The 16,383-nt window shown below is 46.0% G+C and overlaps 1 protein-coding gene across 1 annotated transcript in view; it reads right to left on the bottom strand.

Annotated features, from left to right (window-relative positions):
• Window positions 1-16,383, bottom strand: part of PDE11A (phosphodiesterase 11A) — a 383,685-nt gene that overhangs the window by 197,056 nt on the left and 170,246 nt on the right. The window contains exons 3-5 of the mRNA XM_083154719.1: window positions 4,269-4,358; window positions 2,839-2,979; window positions 172-236 (exon numbers count right to left, since the gene is read on the bottom strand). Coding sequence (XP_083010845.1) covers window positions 172-236; window positions 2,839-2,979; window positions 4,269-4,358 — 296 coding nt within the window. The remainder of the gene's footprint in view (window positions 1-171; window positions 237-2,838; window positions 2,980-4,268; window positions 4,359-16,383) is intronic.

Genomic DNA, 16,383 nt, shown 5'->3' with positions numbered 1-16,383 from the left:
TGTGCTGGTTATGTGACTGACAACTTGTTGGGAAGCTATGAGAAATAACTTGAAAGTTATAACACCGCTTTGGGTAGAAAAAGTGAGTAAGGATGGGCGTTGTAATGATTTGCAACAGGACTCAGTAAAAAAACTTTTCTAAAATAAAAGTATGAAATGCAATGGGCTTACCTGCTCTCTGCATCAGCACTGCATTTTGGAGAAAGCAGCTCAAACGATTTGGTAAATTTCACCACCTAAAACAAAAAATCATTATTACTGATAGAACATGTGGGTGGGGCCGTGTGATCATGGGAGTGAACCAGGTGAGGCAATCAAACCCTTGGCCTCACTGTTCTGAGCTGGTGAATTTTTTACATCTATTAAAGAAAAAAACAGCACTTAAACCTTCTGCATGAGATCTCACATCACTACTATGTTTCTCAGTCTACCACATGCTTCCCACCATACCTCCCAACATACGGGACCCCGGTGGTGGGACAGAGTGCGCGCCGAAGGTGTGTGGCGGATTTTTTGGGGACGTGACCTATCAGAAAGGGGGCATGGCCTATACTCGCGGCGCTCCCGCGAGACCACGCCCCCGTTTTTCACCACGGTGGGGCCATGTCCAGCAGCTCTGTGAGCTGCTGGCCAGCCCCCAGCCCCTCTTCCTGCAAGAATAGATGCTGTGCGCATGCGCACAACGTCTATTCACGGACGACAGGGGGGACTCCCAACCCCCCCCCCCCCCACCACCGCAGGACACTGCCGGTGGCGGGAGGGACACGGGAATGTCCCAAAATATCGGGACATTCCCGCGATAAGCGGGACAGTTGGGAGGTATGCTTCCCACTTGTCTATATTCCCCCCTCACATCATAACATGGGGCCTTATTCTAGTTCACTCTTTCTGACAAAATCATACTTGCCTACCTGACCCTCTCCATGCGGGAGAAAATGCTCTGTTCCTGGACTTCCCTGGTAATGTATGATTGCCAGCACCTGTGGTGCTGGCAATCATACATTACCAGGGAAGTCCAGGAGCAAAGCATTTTTTCCCGCATGTAGAGGGTCAGGTAGGCAAGTATGGCCAAAATCCTTCTTAGATGGACAAAACCATGTGCACTGCAGGGGGGGCAGATGTAAAATGTGCAGAGATAATTAGATTTGGGTGAGTTATTTAGATCTCACTTTGAAGTAAAACCCCAACCAAATCTAATTCTCTCTGCACAAGTAACATCTGCCCCACCTGCAGTGCACATGGTTTTGTCCATCTAAGAAGGATTTTGTCAGAAAGAGTGAACTAGAATAAGGCCCATGGTCCCTGTCACCAACTGTGTTTGATCATGTATAGTGATCCCTGGGATGCCTTGTTTACTATCTATTGATCAGTAAAGGTGCCCACAGACGCACCGATCCCGGCGTGCGTTGTGGGCTTAACTAGCACACATAGCATCGCATTGTATGCCTTGTGCATACGATGTGCATGCGATGCGATGCTATGCTAGAAAAAGCTAGTACAAAAATTATGTGCAGCACATACATTTTGTACTGTACGATGGGGTGCCGCGGGAGCGCGCACCCCATCGTATAGCATCGCACCGCCGAGATCGGTGCGTGTGTGGGCACCTTAAGTTCTGGTTGTGTTGTTTCATACATTTTCTGTAGTGCATGTGTATGTAGGGGTAGTAATGTAAGGTCACGGGTAATTACTTATGTCATTTTTGTGCATATAATGGGCTTAATTCAGTAAGGATCGCATATGATGCATCTTAACATATACGATCATTAAACAATGCAAATTTAGGAGGCGGTGCATTCCACTCCCTGCCTGCATTTGTGATCACACTGTGATGCAATCACAGTTTACTAGGAACATTGCAACCATTGGTTGTTGTGTCCCTCTGCAACTGCAGCCTGAGTAAAGACTCCCAAGGCCACTTTTCACCCGATTCCCATGGATCGGGCCGAGAAAATAGGTGAAAAGTGTCCAAGTTGAATGTTTATGACATCCGATCCGATCGGTGGTCTCGTGCGCATCGGATTGGAGTGTGCTGCAGCCCCACCTCTGCAACTGCCACTGGCAGGGAAGTCCAAAAACAGAGATTTTTTGTAGCTAATGGAATGGGTCATGTTGGAGGGGGATGCGGTCATTCGTCAGAATGCATTTAGGTCTACAGTCATTAGGTCGACCCCACTAGGTCGACTGGCAGGAAGGTCGACCTGACTTAAGGTCGACATGGGCCAAGGTCGACATGACTTAAGGTCGAATTTGCATAAAGGTCGACATGAGGAAGGTCGACTGGTCATAAGGTCGACATGGGTTTTTCACTGTTTTTTGAGCCGACATGTGCCGACAGGCGGTATTTCATGCCCTACCATCCACTAGGGTGTGGTGGGAGAATAAAATAGTGTGCCGAGCGCAGCGAGGCACCGTGCCCGAAGCATTGCGAGCGAAGCGAGCGATGCGAGGGTCCGATTCTCATTGCCAACTGTGTCCATGTCGACTGTGTCGACATTCGGATCAAAAAACAGTGAAAAACCCATGTCGACCTTATGACCAGTCGACCTTCCTCATGTCGACCTTTATGCAAATTCGACCTTAAGTCATGTCGACCTTGGCCCATGTCGACCTTAAGTCAGGTCGTCCTTCCTGCCAATCGACCTAGTGGGGTCGACCTAATGACTGTAGACCTAGAATCATTCTGACGAATGATCCCAACCCGTTGGAGGGTATGCTATTGTTGATTTTACTAGGACAATTAGAGAAATCTGTTCTACACATTCTACAACAGCACTCATTGACAGATGTGGAATGCTTTAATAAGCATTAATAATGAATTATATGAAAGAGCCTTACTGGTGATTCAATGTCTTCCAGAAGCAGCACGGAGCAGCGCTCACACTTTAGCAGTGTCTGAGCTCGATGCATAATTTTCTTGACAACTTTCTCCAGGTCTGTTTGTTCTTCAAACAGGTCATTCACCACCTCCAGCAAAGCCTGCATAACACGACACAGCGTTTCAGTGCTGCCGACGGAACAATATTCCTACCTTACCGTGTCAAGCCAATGCTGCCCAAATTGCTCTGTTTTCCTGATAATATATGTGCCCAAGAATTAGCATTTATGATTTAATAAACATTAAAAAACCATCACATCATTACAGCTTTTAATTGCAGAAGCAGCCACCTTTAAAGGTTCATGCACACTGGGTAAGGTTGCCACCTCATGCATTATCAATTGCTGGAGAATTGTGGGCGAAGCCTAATTCAGTAAGAGGGCGGAGCTACAATCGCAACAAAACAAACTTAAAACATTTGCTCTATCCAGAGGTGAGGTGATGGAGGGGCTGAGGACTGGGACCCCCGGCTCCCCCCGTATAATCATAACAGGGCACCACAGGCTGCTCCCACTGTATAATAATAGGGCACCACAGGCTGCTCCACCTGTATTATAATAATAACAGGACACCACAGGCTGCTCCCCCTGTATATTCATAACAACAGAATACCACAGGCTGCTCCCCTTGTATGATAATAATAATAATAAGAAGAAGAACAGGGAACCACAAGCCACTCCCTCTGTATAGTCGGACACCACAGGCTGCTCCCCCTTTATAGACACCCCTACCTGATCTCACGGGCCGGAAGTAAGGTGGAACGCACGATCCGGAAGGTGGGACGCACGGGCTGGAAGTAGAGTGCGATTGGCACAGGTTGCTTCCAGTTGTCTGGCCCTTCCCCTCCTACACCCCGGCCACAGCCCGCCCTCTGTAATGATGTCATCATACATGTCCTCTCCTCAGTGGTGGCCATGTTCCTGTAGACCAGTCCGGCAGCAGCGGGAGGCTGTACAGACTTTTCCAGCCACCGGATTAAAGGGAGAATCCCAGAATAGGGTGACTGGAAAAGCCTCCTGGAGGGTTGCCAGCAACTTCGGGAGAATCACGGAAATCCGGGAGAGGTGATTGCCACGCCTGAGGTAGCAATCACTGGGTGATTCTGATCTGAAAGCAGCTCAGTTTTGTCTTTTGAGCGGCTTTCAGTTAAAAAGCCGCCCAGTGTGTACGGGGATGTGAGTATTCACTGAACGATTTTCAGCCCAGCGTTTTTTTCCATTCATCATTGTCCGTAAACGCTGGGCAAAATCACCCAGTGTGTATGGACCTTTAGTTGTCAAATAATAAGCTGCATTCTCAGGAGTATTCCTACAACCCACAAGCTTGGCTCTGGGTGACAGGTATACTTTAGTAACACTATAGAGTAAACCTATAATTGCTTATGACTCACCCTACTTCTGTCATATTCTTTTCTTGAAGCAGCAAAGAGCTGGGCATTACATATGGCTATGCCACAGAATGGAAGGTACATCTGCATAACCTAGCAAAGAGAAATAAGACAACACAAAGATCAATTATTATTAACAGTTATTTATAAAACAATCATAAATAATAATAGTCATAAAACAAACTGGGTAGTTACAGACAGTCAAAACGCAAGCTTACAATCCATGGGGGTTATACAGGCCTGATCACAAGGCTGCTACTTACCAGAACCCTGCAATCAGGTATATGCTGCCTAGCCAGAGTGAAATCCCACCCAATACAAGCCAGCGATAAGTCCGCAAATCCATTTGCAATCACTAGCCATTGAATGATTTTTCCAATGTGCGCAGTCTGTGCGTAGCCCAGGACTTACTCAGTGGCTCAGAGACAGGCTGTTCGTCGTCAGAGCGGACGTCACACAACCTCCCTTCATACGCCTGGGTTTTCCCTGACACTCCCAGAAAACCTCCAGTAACCACCCACCAACCACCCGCCGACTTCCTGTCAATCAACTTAGCAAATTTCACAGGATGGCCTCGCACATACGTATTATGAGACGTACGCATGCGCAAATTCACAGCCATGCGATCAGGTCTGAATAACCCCCTATAAGACAATATTGGAAATAACATAAACATATACACCTTCCAGACACAGAAATAGCTTGGTCAAGCATTTGGACCAGGTAATTTGCAGATCAACCCCGGTCCTCTCTTAGAAATGATGTCATATAAACATACACATACATAAATATATATATTGCATTTACAGGAAGTAACACCATAAATTATCCTTTTCTGAATCAGAGATCTGAGAAAATACAAAAGCAAATTTTCTTGATAGCCGCGGCATTCCTAGCACAAATACCTGGGAATATAATGGACGTCATTTCACAAAATAACCCAGAGAACAATGCACTTTGCAGTGATTGTTGCAATAATCCTTTCATAGAGCGGAGTTATAGCTCGCACAATTTTCTCTACTCCTCAAATATTTATGCTCGGTGAAATCAGGTTCCAGAAGCCCAGAGTGGGCACCGCCAGGCAGTGGGTATTGTTATTCCAGAAGAAGGTCATTTTCTTACTGTTTAATTTTTTTAGATTCCCCGCTGAGCAATCTGCCAAATATCCCTGAGAACATTGGTTCTATTTACCAGCCACACAGTATGCCGATGTGTGCCGCATTTAGGGCCCCATTCAGATTGGCACGTGGGTGGTGCTTCGATGTTCGCAGCTTTCCGAGCAACCTGAGATCCTGCCTGCCGCCCATCGGTTGTGCCCCCCCCCCCCCCCGCCACCACCGATTCCCTTCGGTAACATGCAAGCAGTGGTGCAAGTAGGAAAAAGGTCTTAGTGGTACTGTGCCGCGCGGCGAAAAATGGGCGTGGTCAGGGGGTGTGACCAGGGGTGTGGTCATATGACACTAGGGGGAGTGGCTGGAATATTGCACGTCGAATGCACACGGCCAAAGTTTACACAGTAATGCCTGTTACGCATCACACACCCAATACACATGACCCATGCCATAATGCCCACACGCACCCACCTCCCACCGACAACATCCCCGCCACCACCCATAGCACCCCACGCAATACATCCTTTCACCGGTAAAAGGGGCACAATCTAGTATAGAACATTATTAATGAATATCAGAAGGGGTGGATCCAGCTGTTGATCCATTCAGGTCCACATACACAAAATACATACACATATATACACAAAATAAACATACTGTAAACAAAAAGACAAAGGCAAGGGAGACACAGGAGAGAGAGATAAGTGGAGAGAGAGAGAGAGAGAGAGAGATAAGTGGAGAGAGAGAGAGATAAGTGGAGAGAGAGAGAGAGATAAGTGGAGAGAGAGAGAGAGAGAGAGATAAGGAGAGAGATAAGGAGAGAGAGAGATAAGGAGAGAGAGAGAGATAAGGAGAGAGAGAGATAAGGAGAGAGATAAGGAGAGAGAGATAAGGAGAGAGAGAGAGATACCTCATCAGCAGCAGCAGCAGAGGTGCCCGGGAGCTTGGACAGGTCTGGTGTTATCTCTCCAGGTAGCAAGGAACACTGGGGGCGGCGGCAGAGTCCTGGGGACGGGTGTCATGGTATCCCCTACATCCGACAAGACTGCTGGGGCCGTGGAAGGAGCGGCGGTCCGGGTGCAGGGTTATGGGGAGGAGAGGAAGGGAGGAGGTGCTATCTGCCATCGCAGCTGTCAGCTTGTCAGGTCAGGTCAGGGACGTGCAGTCAGGGGAGGCAGGGGAGGCAGTGCCTCCCCAGTCATTAATGATTAATATAATAATAGAATTCAAAGAAAATACTTATGACACATATTATGTGTCATAAGTATATGCTTTGTATTATTATAATCATTTTTACTCTTTTTCTTTTTTCTTTTTTATTAGATTAGGAGGCATCATGAGCGATGCCTCCCGCTGTCTATATTAAAGCAGCAGACACAGGGGCGGGCAGTGGGCAGGGCTGAGCTCCGGGGCTGTAAAAGCGCATTTAAAAAAGTCATATAGGCGGCACCTATAGCGGTGCCTCGGTGACAGGGAAGTGCTTGCTGCCTATGTGAAAGCACACCCCTGTCACTGAGACAGATGTGATTGGGCACAGTGGTGTTGTCTCAGTGACAGGGGCGTGCTTTCATATAGGCAGAAAGCACGTCCCTGATGTCCATCACCGTGGCACTGCTATAGGTGGGGTGCCTGCCATGTATAGCACAGTGCCGATTTTAAAGGTGAGCGGCTCGTTCGCTCACCTGTATTGCCGGGGGGAGCGGGCAGAGCTGGACACGGCTCCCAGCTCCTGCTGTTACTGTATCTGGTCTCCGGCGCACGCTACAGGAAGAGATTCTGCTCCAAGGCTGAGCAGGCAGGCGGCGCGGAGGAGCGACTCCAGACAGCCGAGGTAAGTAAACTTAAGGGGGGACTGGGGGCACATTATAAAAACGGGGAATGGGGCCACACTGCACCGCTAAATCATTTTTCAATATGGGGGGGGGGGGGGCTGCCGTAAAAAGATAAAAAGATGGGGCACAGAAAAGTACGTATTTGTTTATATTAATAAATACCTCCATTCCCCCTGCACATTTCTGTGAAATATATATATATATATATATAGGCACCAGGCCAGGGCCTACAGACACTAGCTGAGGGGGTGACAAGCCGCATCCACTATATATATACACACATACTGTAGGACGTGGCCAGGCACTCCCTCAGCCAGTGTCTATAGGCCCTGGTTCATATATAAATATATATATATATATATATATATATATATAATTTTATTTTTTTTCACAGAAATGTACAGGGAATGTGGTGTTATTTATTAATATATATAAACATATATATTAATAATATATATATATATATATATATATATATATATATATATAAATATATATATATAACTATTTTTCTGTGCCCCATCTGATATTTTTACAGCGAACGCCCCCCCCCCCCCCCATATTGAAAAATGATTGTGCAGGGGGGCCCAGAGCATTTTTTGCACCTGGGCCCATGGTTCGCCAGTTTCGCCACTGGTCCAGGTGCCTGTCCGTGGACGCTTGGGAATCCATGCAGTGCCTGACCCTGAGCCAAACGGTAATGTGTGTCTGGGGGCTGTTTTTTTTTTTTTTTAAAGTGGCACATGTGTTTGTGTGTGTGTTTGTGTTAAGTGACAGACTTGTTTGTGTCGTGACAGAGGTGTGTATCTGTGTATTTGTGTAAAGTGACAGAGGTGTGTGTTTGTGTAAAGTGATAGAGGTGGAGGTGTGTACTGTCTCTGTGTGTTTGTGTAAAATGAGTGTTTTTAAATGAAGTATATTTGCCCAATGTACTAGCCTCAGAGGTTCTTTTAAAAAGTATTGGGCCAATATACTTCATTTAAAATGACACTTATTTTACACAATCACACAGAAACACCTCTGTCACTTTACACAAATATACAGATACACAACTCTGTCAGAACACAAACACAGACAAGTCTGCCCCTTAAGAGGCTATTACATTTGGTCACATTTTTTTTAAATTAAAAAATGTATGTGGGCAGACGCCATGGCGGCTTGGTGGAGCCAGCGATGGCAAACGCTGGGTACAGGTTGCTTCTTTCAGCGCTGACAGGTAGGAGCTGTTCTGCTTATGCAGGGGGCAGCTACCGTACCTGCCTGTCAGCGCAGGAGCAACCGGTACCCAATGCTCCCCACAGAGCCTGTCGGCGCTGGTTCCACCAAACCAGTGCCTCACCAACCACAAACCTCACCGCACGTCCCTGGGTCAGGTGGTCCGCGTAGCTCCCGTCCGCGGCTCGCACACCTGACCCACGCCGCCGCTGTGCTGTTTACAGACTTTAAACAGCGGCGGCAGCAGCATGCAATGCGTGAGAAAAGTCAGCGCAGCCAATCAGCCGCTTAGCCTCAGTTACAAGGTGCCTTGTAACAGAGGCTAAGCGGCTGATTGGCTGCGCTTATTTTTCATATAACAGAGGCTGGGAGGGGAGGGAGAGAAGCGCAATGCGCTCCCCTCCGCTCCGAAAGCAATTAGCTGTGGCGGGGCGGCGAAAACCACGCCCCCCGCCACTAACATATGCGCGCATGCGCATTAAACACTTTGGGGCAGATTTGTTATGGCGGTACGGAGTACCGGCAGTATTTCTTTTAACGGTACGCCGTACCACCCCGTACCGCCATACTTGCAGCTCTGCATGCAAGAGGGGATGTGTAATTAGAGCACATCCCCTCACATGCTCCCACTGCAGGACAAGTCCCCGATCATCAAATGATTTATTCTGCCTTTGCAAATAGAAGTCAGTGAAAATTGACTTTTATTTGCCAGTGCCAGATGAAGACGGGGCGGGCGGCTGTGACATCAGCCCCTGCCAGGCTTTGGCCTGTCTGCGTATAGACAATGACCTTGATCGCCAGTTAAGTATAGGTGAGCATGGGGAAATCTGCCTGTTCGGGATTCCTTCACTATGTCAACAGGGGAAAGGTTGACATGCATGAAGGTCGACATGACTGAAGGGCGACATGGGGTTAGGTCGACAGGGAAATTAGGTCGACTCATGCATTATGTCGACACCTTCAGTGGTGGACCCAATGCATGTCGACCTTCCTCTTGTCAACCCTATGACCCATATCTGCCAGTTCCCCCTCAAAAAAAGAGATGTGCAGGTTCTGATTTACTCTGATTTCAAAGCAGGATCTTATTGGCTATCCCAAATCACATGACAGTTGTTGACAGTTGATAGCCAATAAGATCCTGCTTTGAAATCAGAGTAAATCAGAGCCTGCACATCTCTAATAATACTAATATAAAACAGCAGAAGTTTATTATTATATAACTATTATTAATAGTTTATTATTTACTGTATATAACATATTTGGAATTTTAAAAAAAGTGTCAAAAGGCTGCTACAATATCTGCATTATTCTGAAATAATGAAAAGATTTACGGATAGCTATTTTTGTGTAAAATGCTCTACTTAACTAAGGGGTACATAAAAATGGTTAATTTTATATATTTGGTTCATTTAAAAAAAAACCCAATAACTGCCACCTGCAAGCCTAAAAACGGTATAGTATTATTCCCGTCATACAAAATACCGACGGTTAAATACCAACAACCATTGAAAGACAGTCAAAATACTGACATGTTTAAAATGGCGACTTCAACGACACAGTCAAAATGCTGACACCATCTAAATGCCATCATTTAAAATGCCGACATGTCAAAAGGTCTACATTTTGTGTTTGTCTATGTTGACATGGACACAGTATTTATTTATTAACAGTTTCTTATATAGCGCACACAGATTCCGCAGCGTTTTACAGAGAATTTTTGAACATTCACATCAGTCCCTGCCCCAGTGGAGCTTACAATCTATATTCCCTACTACATGTACACACACACACACAGACATTCTAGGGTTCATTTTTGTTGGAAGCCAATTAACCTATCTGTATATTTTTGGATTGTGGGAGGAAACCGGAGTACCCAGAGGAAACCCACGCAAGCACGGGAAGAATATACAAACTCCGCACAGTTAGAGCCATGGTGGGGATCGAACCCATGACCTCAGCGCTCTGAGGCAGTAATGATAACCCATTATAATCCAACCCTATGCCCATTTGAAGTAAGAACAAGTTGGTTTCAAATAAATATATCACGAAAAACGCATGTGGACTTTTTTTTTAACATGTCGACATTTTAAAGACATAATGAATGTCGGCATATTGAACATGTCGGCATTACGGCTGTCTTCCAATGATTGTCGGTATTTTGACCATCTGTAATTTGGTCATAATATCAAATATTTTAGATTAAGTTAACGGCAACAAATAATGGCATAAAATAGGTAAAAAAAAACAACTTTAACTATTAGGAACTGTGTAAGAAAGGTCATTGGACCATTGTTCCGTGTGCTCTGGGATAATCCGCAGCCGGTGCATGACTCATATCTCTGCTTCCGTTGTATCTGTCAGCTTCCACTCTACCCATTAAGTTTATCTCTCTTTATTATTTATGTTTGTCATATTCATAGTGATGTGACTTCTTAAAACTGTGCCGGAACAATGCTGCAAATTTGTAGGCACAGATGTTGTTTACAAGCAAAGGGAACAACTCCCCGAGGCTGATAAAATGAAAAGAAATGAAGAAGAAGAAAAAAAAAAAGTGGGCCACAAGATGTTTCCGAGGTCCCTTATCTCAAGAAATAAATACGTTCAGAAGTTAGAATATTCTTTATAATTCCACATCCAAGAAGACTCTGCGGCATAGCTGGTTCTCTACGAATTAAACTGTGTGATCTGTTTATGAGATGGAAAAGCATGGAGCGAAATAATCAGCTGGTGTGCAAACAAACGGGTACGTGGGAAAACACAAACTTTCCCAGACTTTCAGTTGGAAATCTTCGGCATGTAATTTGGCAACTCTAAATCGCAGGCATATCAGCGTTCCACATCGGATCAGGAGATCGGTAGAATGGACTCAGCCGAAGGACCACGCCTCCCATGATTGGAGGTATCTGATTGTTGTGGGCGTGAAGCCAACTTCAGATGGACAGGAAAAAGCTTATAGGCTTCTATAGGGTAAAGCCATCTAAAGATGACATTGCCCACTGAATTCTATCTCCAGAATGTTTTGCATTCCTGAGCTTGGTGCATGCGCTATAAGCGGCTAAACCTTTTTTTATTGCACATCAGACCCAAATATAACTGCAGCCATATCGTCATTATGAATTATTTGTTAAGCTGGCCATACACCATACACATTTATCATCCAATCTGGCTGGTTGGAACAACAATCTGGGAACTTATGGGAGCAAATGACAGTTGATCATTTGCTTTAAAATGCTGGAAAACGGACAAAAACTTTCATTCAAATATTACCAGTTTTCTGTTCCAACCAGCCAGATTGAACAATAAATCTTTAGGTGTATGGCCAGCTTAAGGCCTCATAGTACGCTGCAGCTCCAGACACTTAAAATACAAATCGTACAGAACAAAGTACTGTTACAAGTTGACAAAATAGGTACAGATGTAAAGGCCTTGATCACAATTTAGCGCAGTGGTTCTCAAACTCGGTACTCAGGACCCCACACAGTTCACGTTTTCCAGGTCACCCGACAGGTGCACTCATTACTGACTGACACATCTTAAAAGATCCACAGGTGGAGTTAATTTTTTCAATTGACTGTGAGGAGACCTGCAAAACATGCACTGTGTGGGGTGTATCCCCCCCCCGGATTGGCCGAGAAGCTACCGCAAATAGAGCCCCCTTCCCGGCTCCCCCAGAAAGGTGGGCAATCCTCCCGGATTCCGCCAGCCGCCCAGACCCCGCTTCATCTCCATGCCCGACACTGCATTTAAATACTGTGATTCGTAGCTTATCAGGGAGGGGCAGGGCTAATTATGCAAATCATGGGCTTGATGACTTTATGGCTTCTCCCGGAGAGGAGACTTTAAGGTGGGCCCCTCTCAGCTCTGGGCCTCATAGCAGCTGCACCTATGATAGTTATGCCCTTGTCATTGACACTTACAAAATACTGGTATTCTCACCGGATCTGTAAAAGGCCTGCATCTCACAGGTTACATTACAAGACTCTATGACTTATCAGGTCAAAAGGATAAGGGCAAATTTACTAAAGCTTCTGGAATTGAAAAGTGGGGAGGTTGCCCATAGCAACCAACCAGATTAGGTCTATCATTTTCTTGGATGCAATAGAGAAATGATAACTGGTGGGCAACTACCCAACTTTTCACTTTTAGAAACTTTATACCCCTTTCACATCGCACCTATTTACCAGGTTGCTTGCCAGTTCGACCCGGTAATTGGTGCAATGTGAAAAGGGTTACCGGTTACAGCTAACTGGTTAACAACACTGCAATACGAACCGGGTAAGAAGAATGGTTCTTACCGGTTTGTTGCCGTGTTGTTGTGCACTGTGAGCGGGTTAATCAGGTTGAGCGACCTGTTTCCCGTTCACACTATGGAGGAGGCAGCGGTTAGAGCAGCGCCAGCTCTAAGCGCTGCCTCCTCTCCCGCCCCCGATGATGCTCTGCCGCTCCCCCACATGACGTCACAGAACCGGCAACATTACTGGTTTGCTGTTGCGATCTCAACAGACCGCACACTGGGACTGAACCGTTTAAAAGTCCCAGTGCGACCCTGCTTCTGCGGTCTGAAAGCAGTATTAATAAAGTGTACCCCTAACTCGGGTGCACAGGCGTGCCTGGGAATCTTACTGCAGGTCTATTTCTGTAGGCAAAACTTTTTATTTCATGCATTACATATTTTTAAACTTTTCTGCTTGGTGCATCCTCTGTATTTACAGACAATAAACCAGGAGCTGTCAGGAGGAACGGTGACTGATTTGTCTGTATTTATCGGCTTAGTTTTCTGCAGCCTGAGAGCTTGGATAATGCTGGGAGCAGATTGCAGGGAAATCACGCTGTTAGAGCAATGTACTCTATACTGTTCATCCAAATCACTTCTGATCACCGAAAACAAGTGTCCCATTAATGGTAGCAGTGATTTCAGCTCACCCGAGGAAATGCTGTCGGATGATTTATTGTGAAGCCAAAGTTCTATGACGGTAGGTTCTGTGTCCCCCCCGTCGCTATTCTATTCTGTTCGGAATCATGGGAAGGTCCTGACAGTTTTTCCTCCAATTACATTCCGCTCTCTCCTGTTGCCTTTACATGAAAGCTACAGATGTTCCTGCCACAAATACTGTACTCATATTTATTTAGCAACCTACTACCAGCATACCTCCCAACTGTCCCACTTTTCACAGGGACTGTCAAAGCTTTTTGGGACAGTCCTGCGTCCTTCCCGGGGCCGGCAATGTCCAGTGGTGGGGGAAGTTGGGATTCCCCCCTGTCCGGTGCTGTAATGTGGGGAGTGAGGCAGAGGGACTAGGGGCATGGTCAGCAGCTTACACAGCGTTGGTTATGCCCCGTAGTGATGGGAAGGAAATGTGGGTGTGGGCGTGGAATGCAGCATCCCAGTGAGGACACGCCCTTTTTCTGGGCTGCACGTGCTTCCCGATTTGTTGGAACGTATGGGTAATAACATTGCTGTGGTGGCGGCGGCTTCTGCGAACGCTCTCTGATTGCACAGTGCTGTTCCTTTCTCGCCTCAAACAGTAGCTTCTGCACATGCGCAGAAGCACTGTACGCGGCCATAATATAATAGCCACGCGGGAGCTGCTGCGCACAACAGCCCGCCCACAGCAGCACCCTGCGGCTCTGAGCCCTGACTCCAGCTAGCTGCGCAGCACGCCCAGCCCAGGCCTTGTCTCCTAGGAGGAGGTAAGAGACAGCACAGGGCACAGTGAACATATTAGGGATGGGGGCAGCAATGAAGGTGGGGGGGAGATGTAATTGGTGATATGTGCAAAAATGTTTTAAATGGGGATGCACAAAATGGGGTTGACTTTTATTTTTCACTGAATGGGTTTGTAGACCATGACCCCTTGCCGCCAGGCCATGCCCCCAAATATTGGGCGCTCACCTGCGGCGTGCGTTGATGTCCCTCCTGCCACGGATTAGAAGTTGGAGGGTATGGGTTGCTGGGGGTCCAAAGCATATGCTTGCACCTGGGCCTACGAGTCGCTAGTTCCACCACTGCCCACCCTGCCAGTCTATTTAGGTTTGCTCCTTGTTTCTTTATTTCCCCTGCTCCCCAATCAGGGGCCCCACAGCCCTCGCTGCAATAGCGCTCTGTGATTCCAGCACAATCATTTTGTGAATATCGAGGGGAATAAATTCATAAAACAATGTGTAGACTGGTAGAGTTAAAGGACCATGATGTAAAATAGTAGTTGACCTAATACGTAAATTAAGCATAGCCGGTAATGTTCCCTAACCTTTACAAAACTTAACAAATTTGAAATGTCATCTAATGTATGTAAGAATACCCACCATAGCCAAAAGGGTTGTAAAATATAATGTGTGCGTCACAGTGCAGCAATTTGTAGTAAGTAGATTTGTAATCATGGATTATATGTTCGTTCTGTAGCAGAGAGAAGTAATTTACGGTTCCCCAAATCATCAGCACAGGACAGTTCATGCAGTAGGGCCCTGCTGATGGAGCTACTGCTGTGCACAGGAAACTGCTGGGAGACCCAGGGAACCCATTCTCAGGAAGCGGTTACTCCTATTGCCGTGGTGACCCTTTCAGAGAGAGGCACCACTTATCCTACAAACAGGGCTGGCTCTACCATGAGGAAGCTGCACAGGGGCTTTAGAATCTGCGGGGCACCTCTGAGTCTGACTATGACAAAATAAAGGATGACCCTGAGAGAGGCATCGTTGTTGAACTTAATGCGAACGGCAGGTGTTGAACTTTTAAGACATCACCTTTACAATTTCTCTTTTAGTTAATATGCCCAACAATAGAAAAGACAGTGAATGTTTTAAATCTGCACATGCATCGGAGTCAAAGTACATATTCGCCCCAATGGGGACCGCCGTCACGCTCAGAACGAAATTGGATGCCAAGAGAGGCCATTTATGGTGGGCGTTCCAGTGTGGTTACTAGTCAGATGTGGTGTGTCCAAAGATGCAGTTGCACTGGCACCACCGGCCATATTTGGACATTCAGAGCCAGGGTAGGGCTGCTCTGGTGTCTGATATATGGCAGATTTGGGATGCAGCTTGTGGGTTTCTTAGTATGAATCTCATCAGCTCCTTAATTGGTATATAAATCACACTGCGGCAAAATATTAGGTCATGGCTGCCAACTCCCAAAATTCTGATGGCACTCCTGCCCTCCCCCAGGAAACTAAGTAAGGCTCCCGCATCCCGCTTGCCCCCTATCCACACACCCTATTCAGCTGCACACCCACTCTTGTCTCCATCAGCTCGGCCAGAAGGGGGCACTAAATCGCAGCATCGTAGTCCCACCCCAACTTTACAATGCCGGTAATGTAACTACCTGGGGAAAGGGGAGGGGGGAATTTTGTCTTTGCACTAGTGTCACTGACAATTACACCGAGAAAAGTGTATGTCTGAATATGTCGCTCCACAATAAGAAGATGTATAATTAGATACTGACGTATCTGTCAATTATGTGTGTGGAGGTGCTCCCTAGAGAGTGATATGATGCAATAAGGAGGAAAAGAAGAAAAACTCTCTTTTTTTAGAGGTACAACTTGGTTTGTTAAGTATAATTAAAAATGAGCTTTTATTAGGTTATTAAAACAAATATTGGGAGCCAACCATAAGGACAAGTACAATTTTACATACAAACATAAAACATATATCGCCTGTCAGAGAAACTGTATCTCCTGGACAGGAGAAAAGGAAAATTTCAAATTTCAATATGATAGTCACAGTTACTGTCTGTGTTGTAGCTTTAGTGCTGCAAGAAAAATTATTTACCATAAAGACAATACAATTTTACATACATACATACATACAACATATATCGCCTGTCGAGAGAAATTGTCTCTACTGGACAGGACAAAAAGGAGAAGTATAACAGTCACTATTACCGTAAACGTCTGTTTGTGTAGCTGCTGTGCTATTATATCATTTAGCTACATGTACTTGATTTCAAGCTAGCGAAAATATACC

The sequence above is a fragment of the Crinia signifera genome, chromosome 7 (assembly GCF_055691185.1).
Source record: "Crinia signifera chromosome 7, ASM5569118v1, whole genome shotgun sequence".
NCBI lineage: Eukaryota > Metazoa > Chordata > Amphibia > Anura > Myobatrachidae > Crinia > Crinia signifera.
Note: the sequence above shows the minus strand (reverse complement) of the source record. Positions and strands in the feature narration are given on the sequence as shown.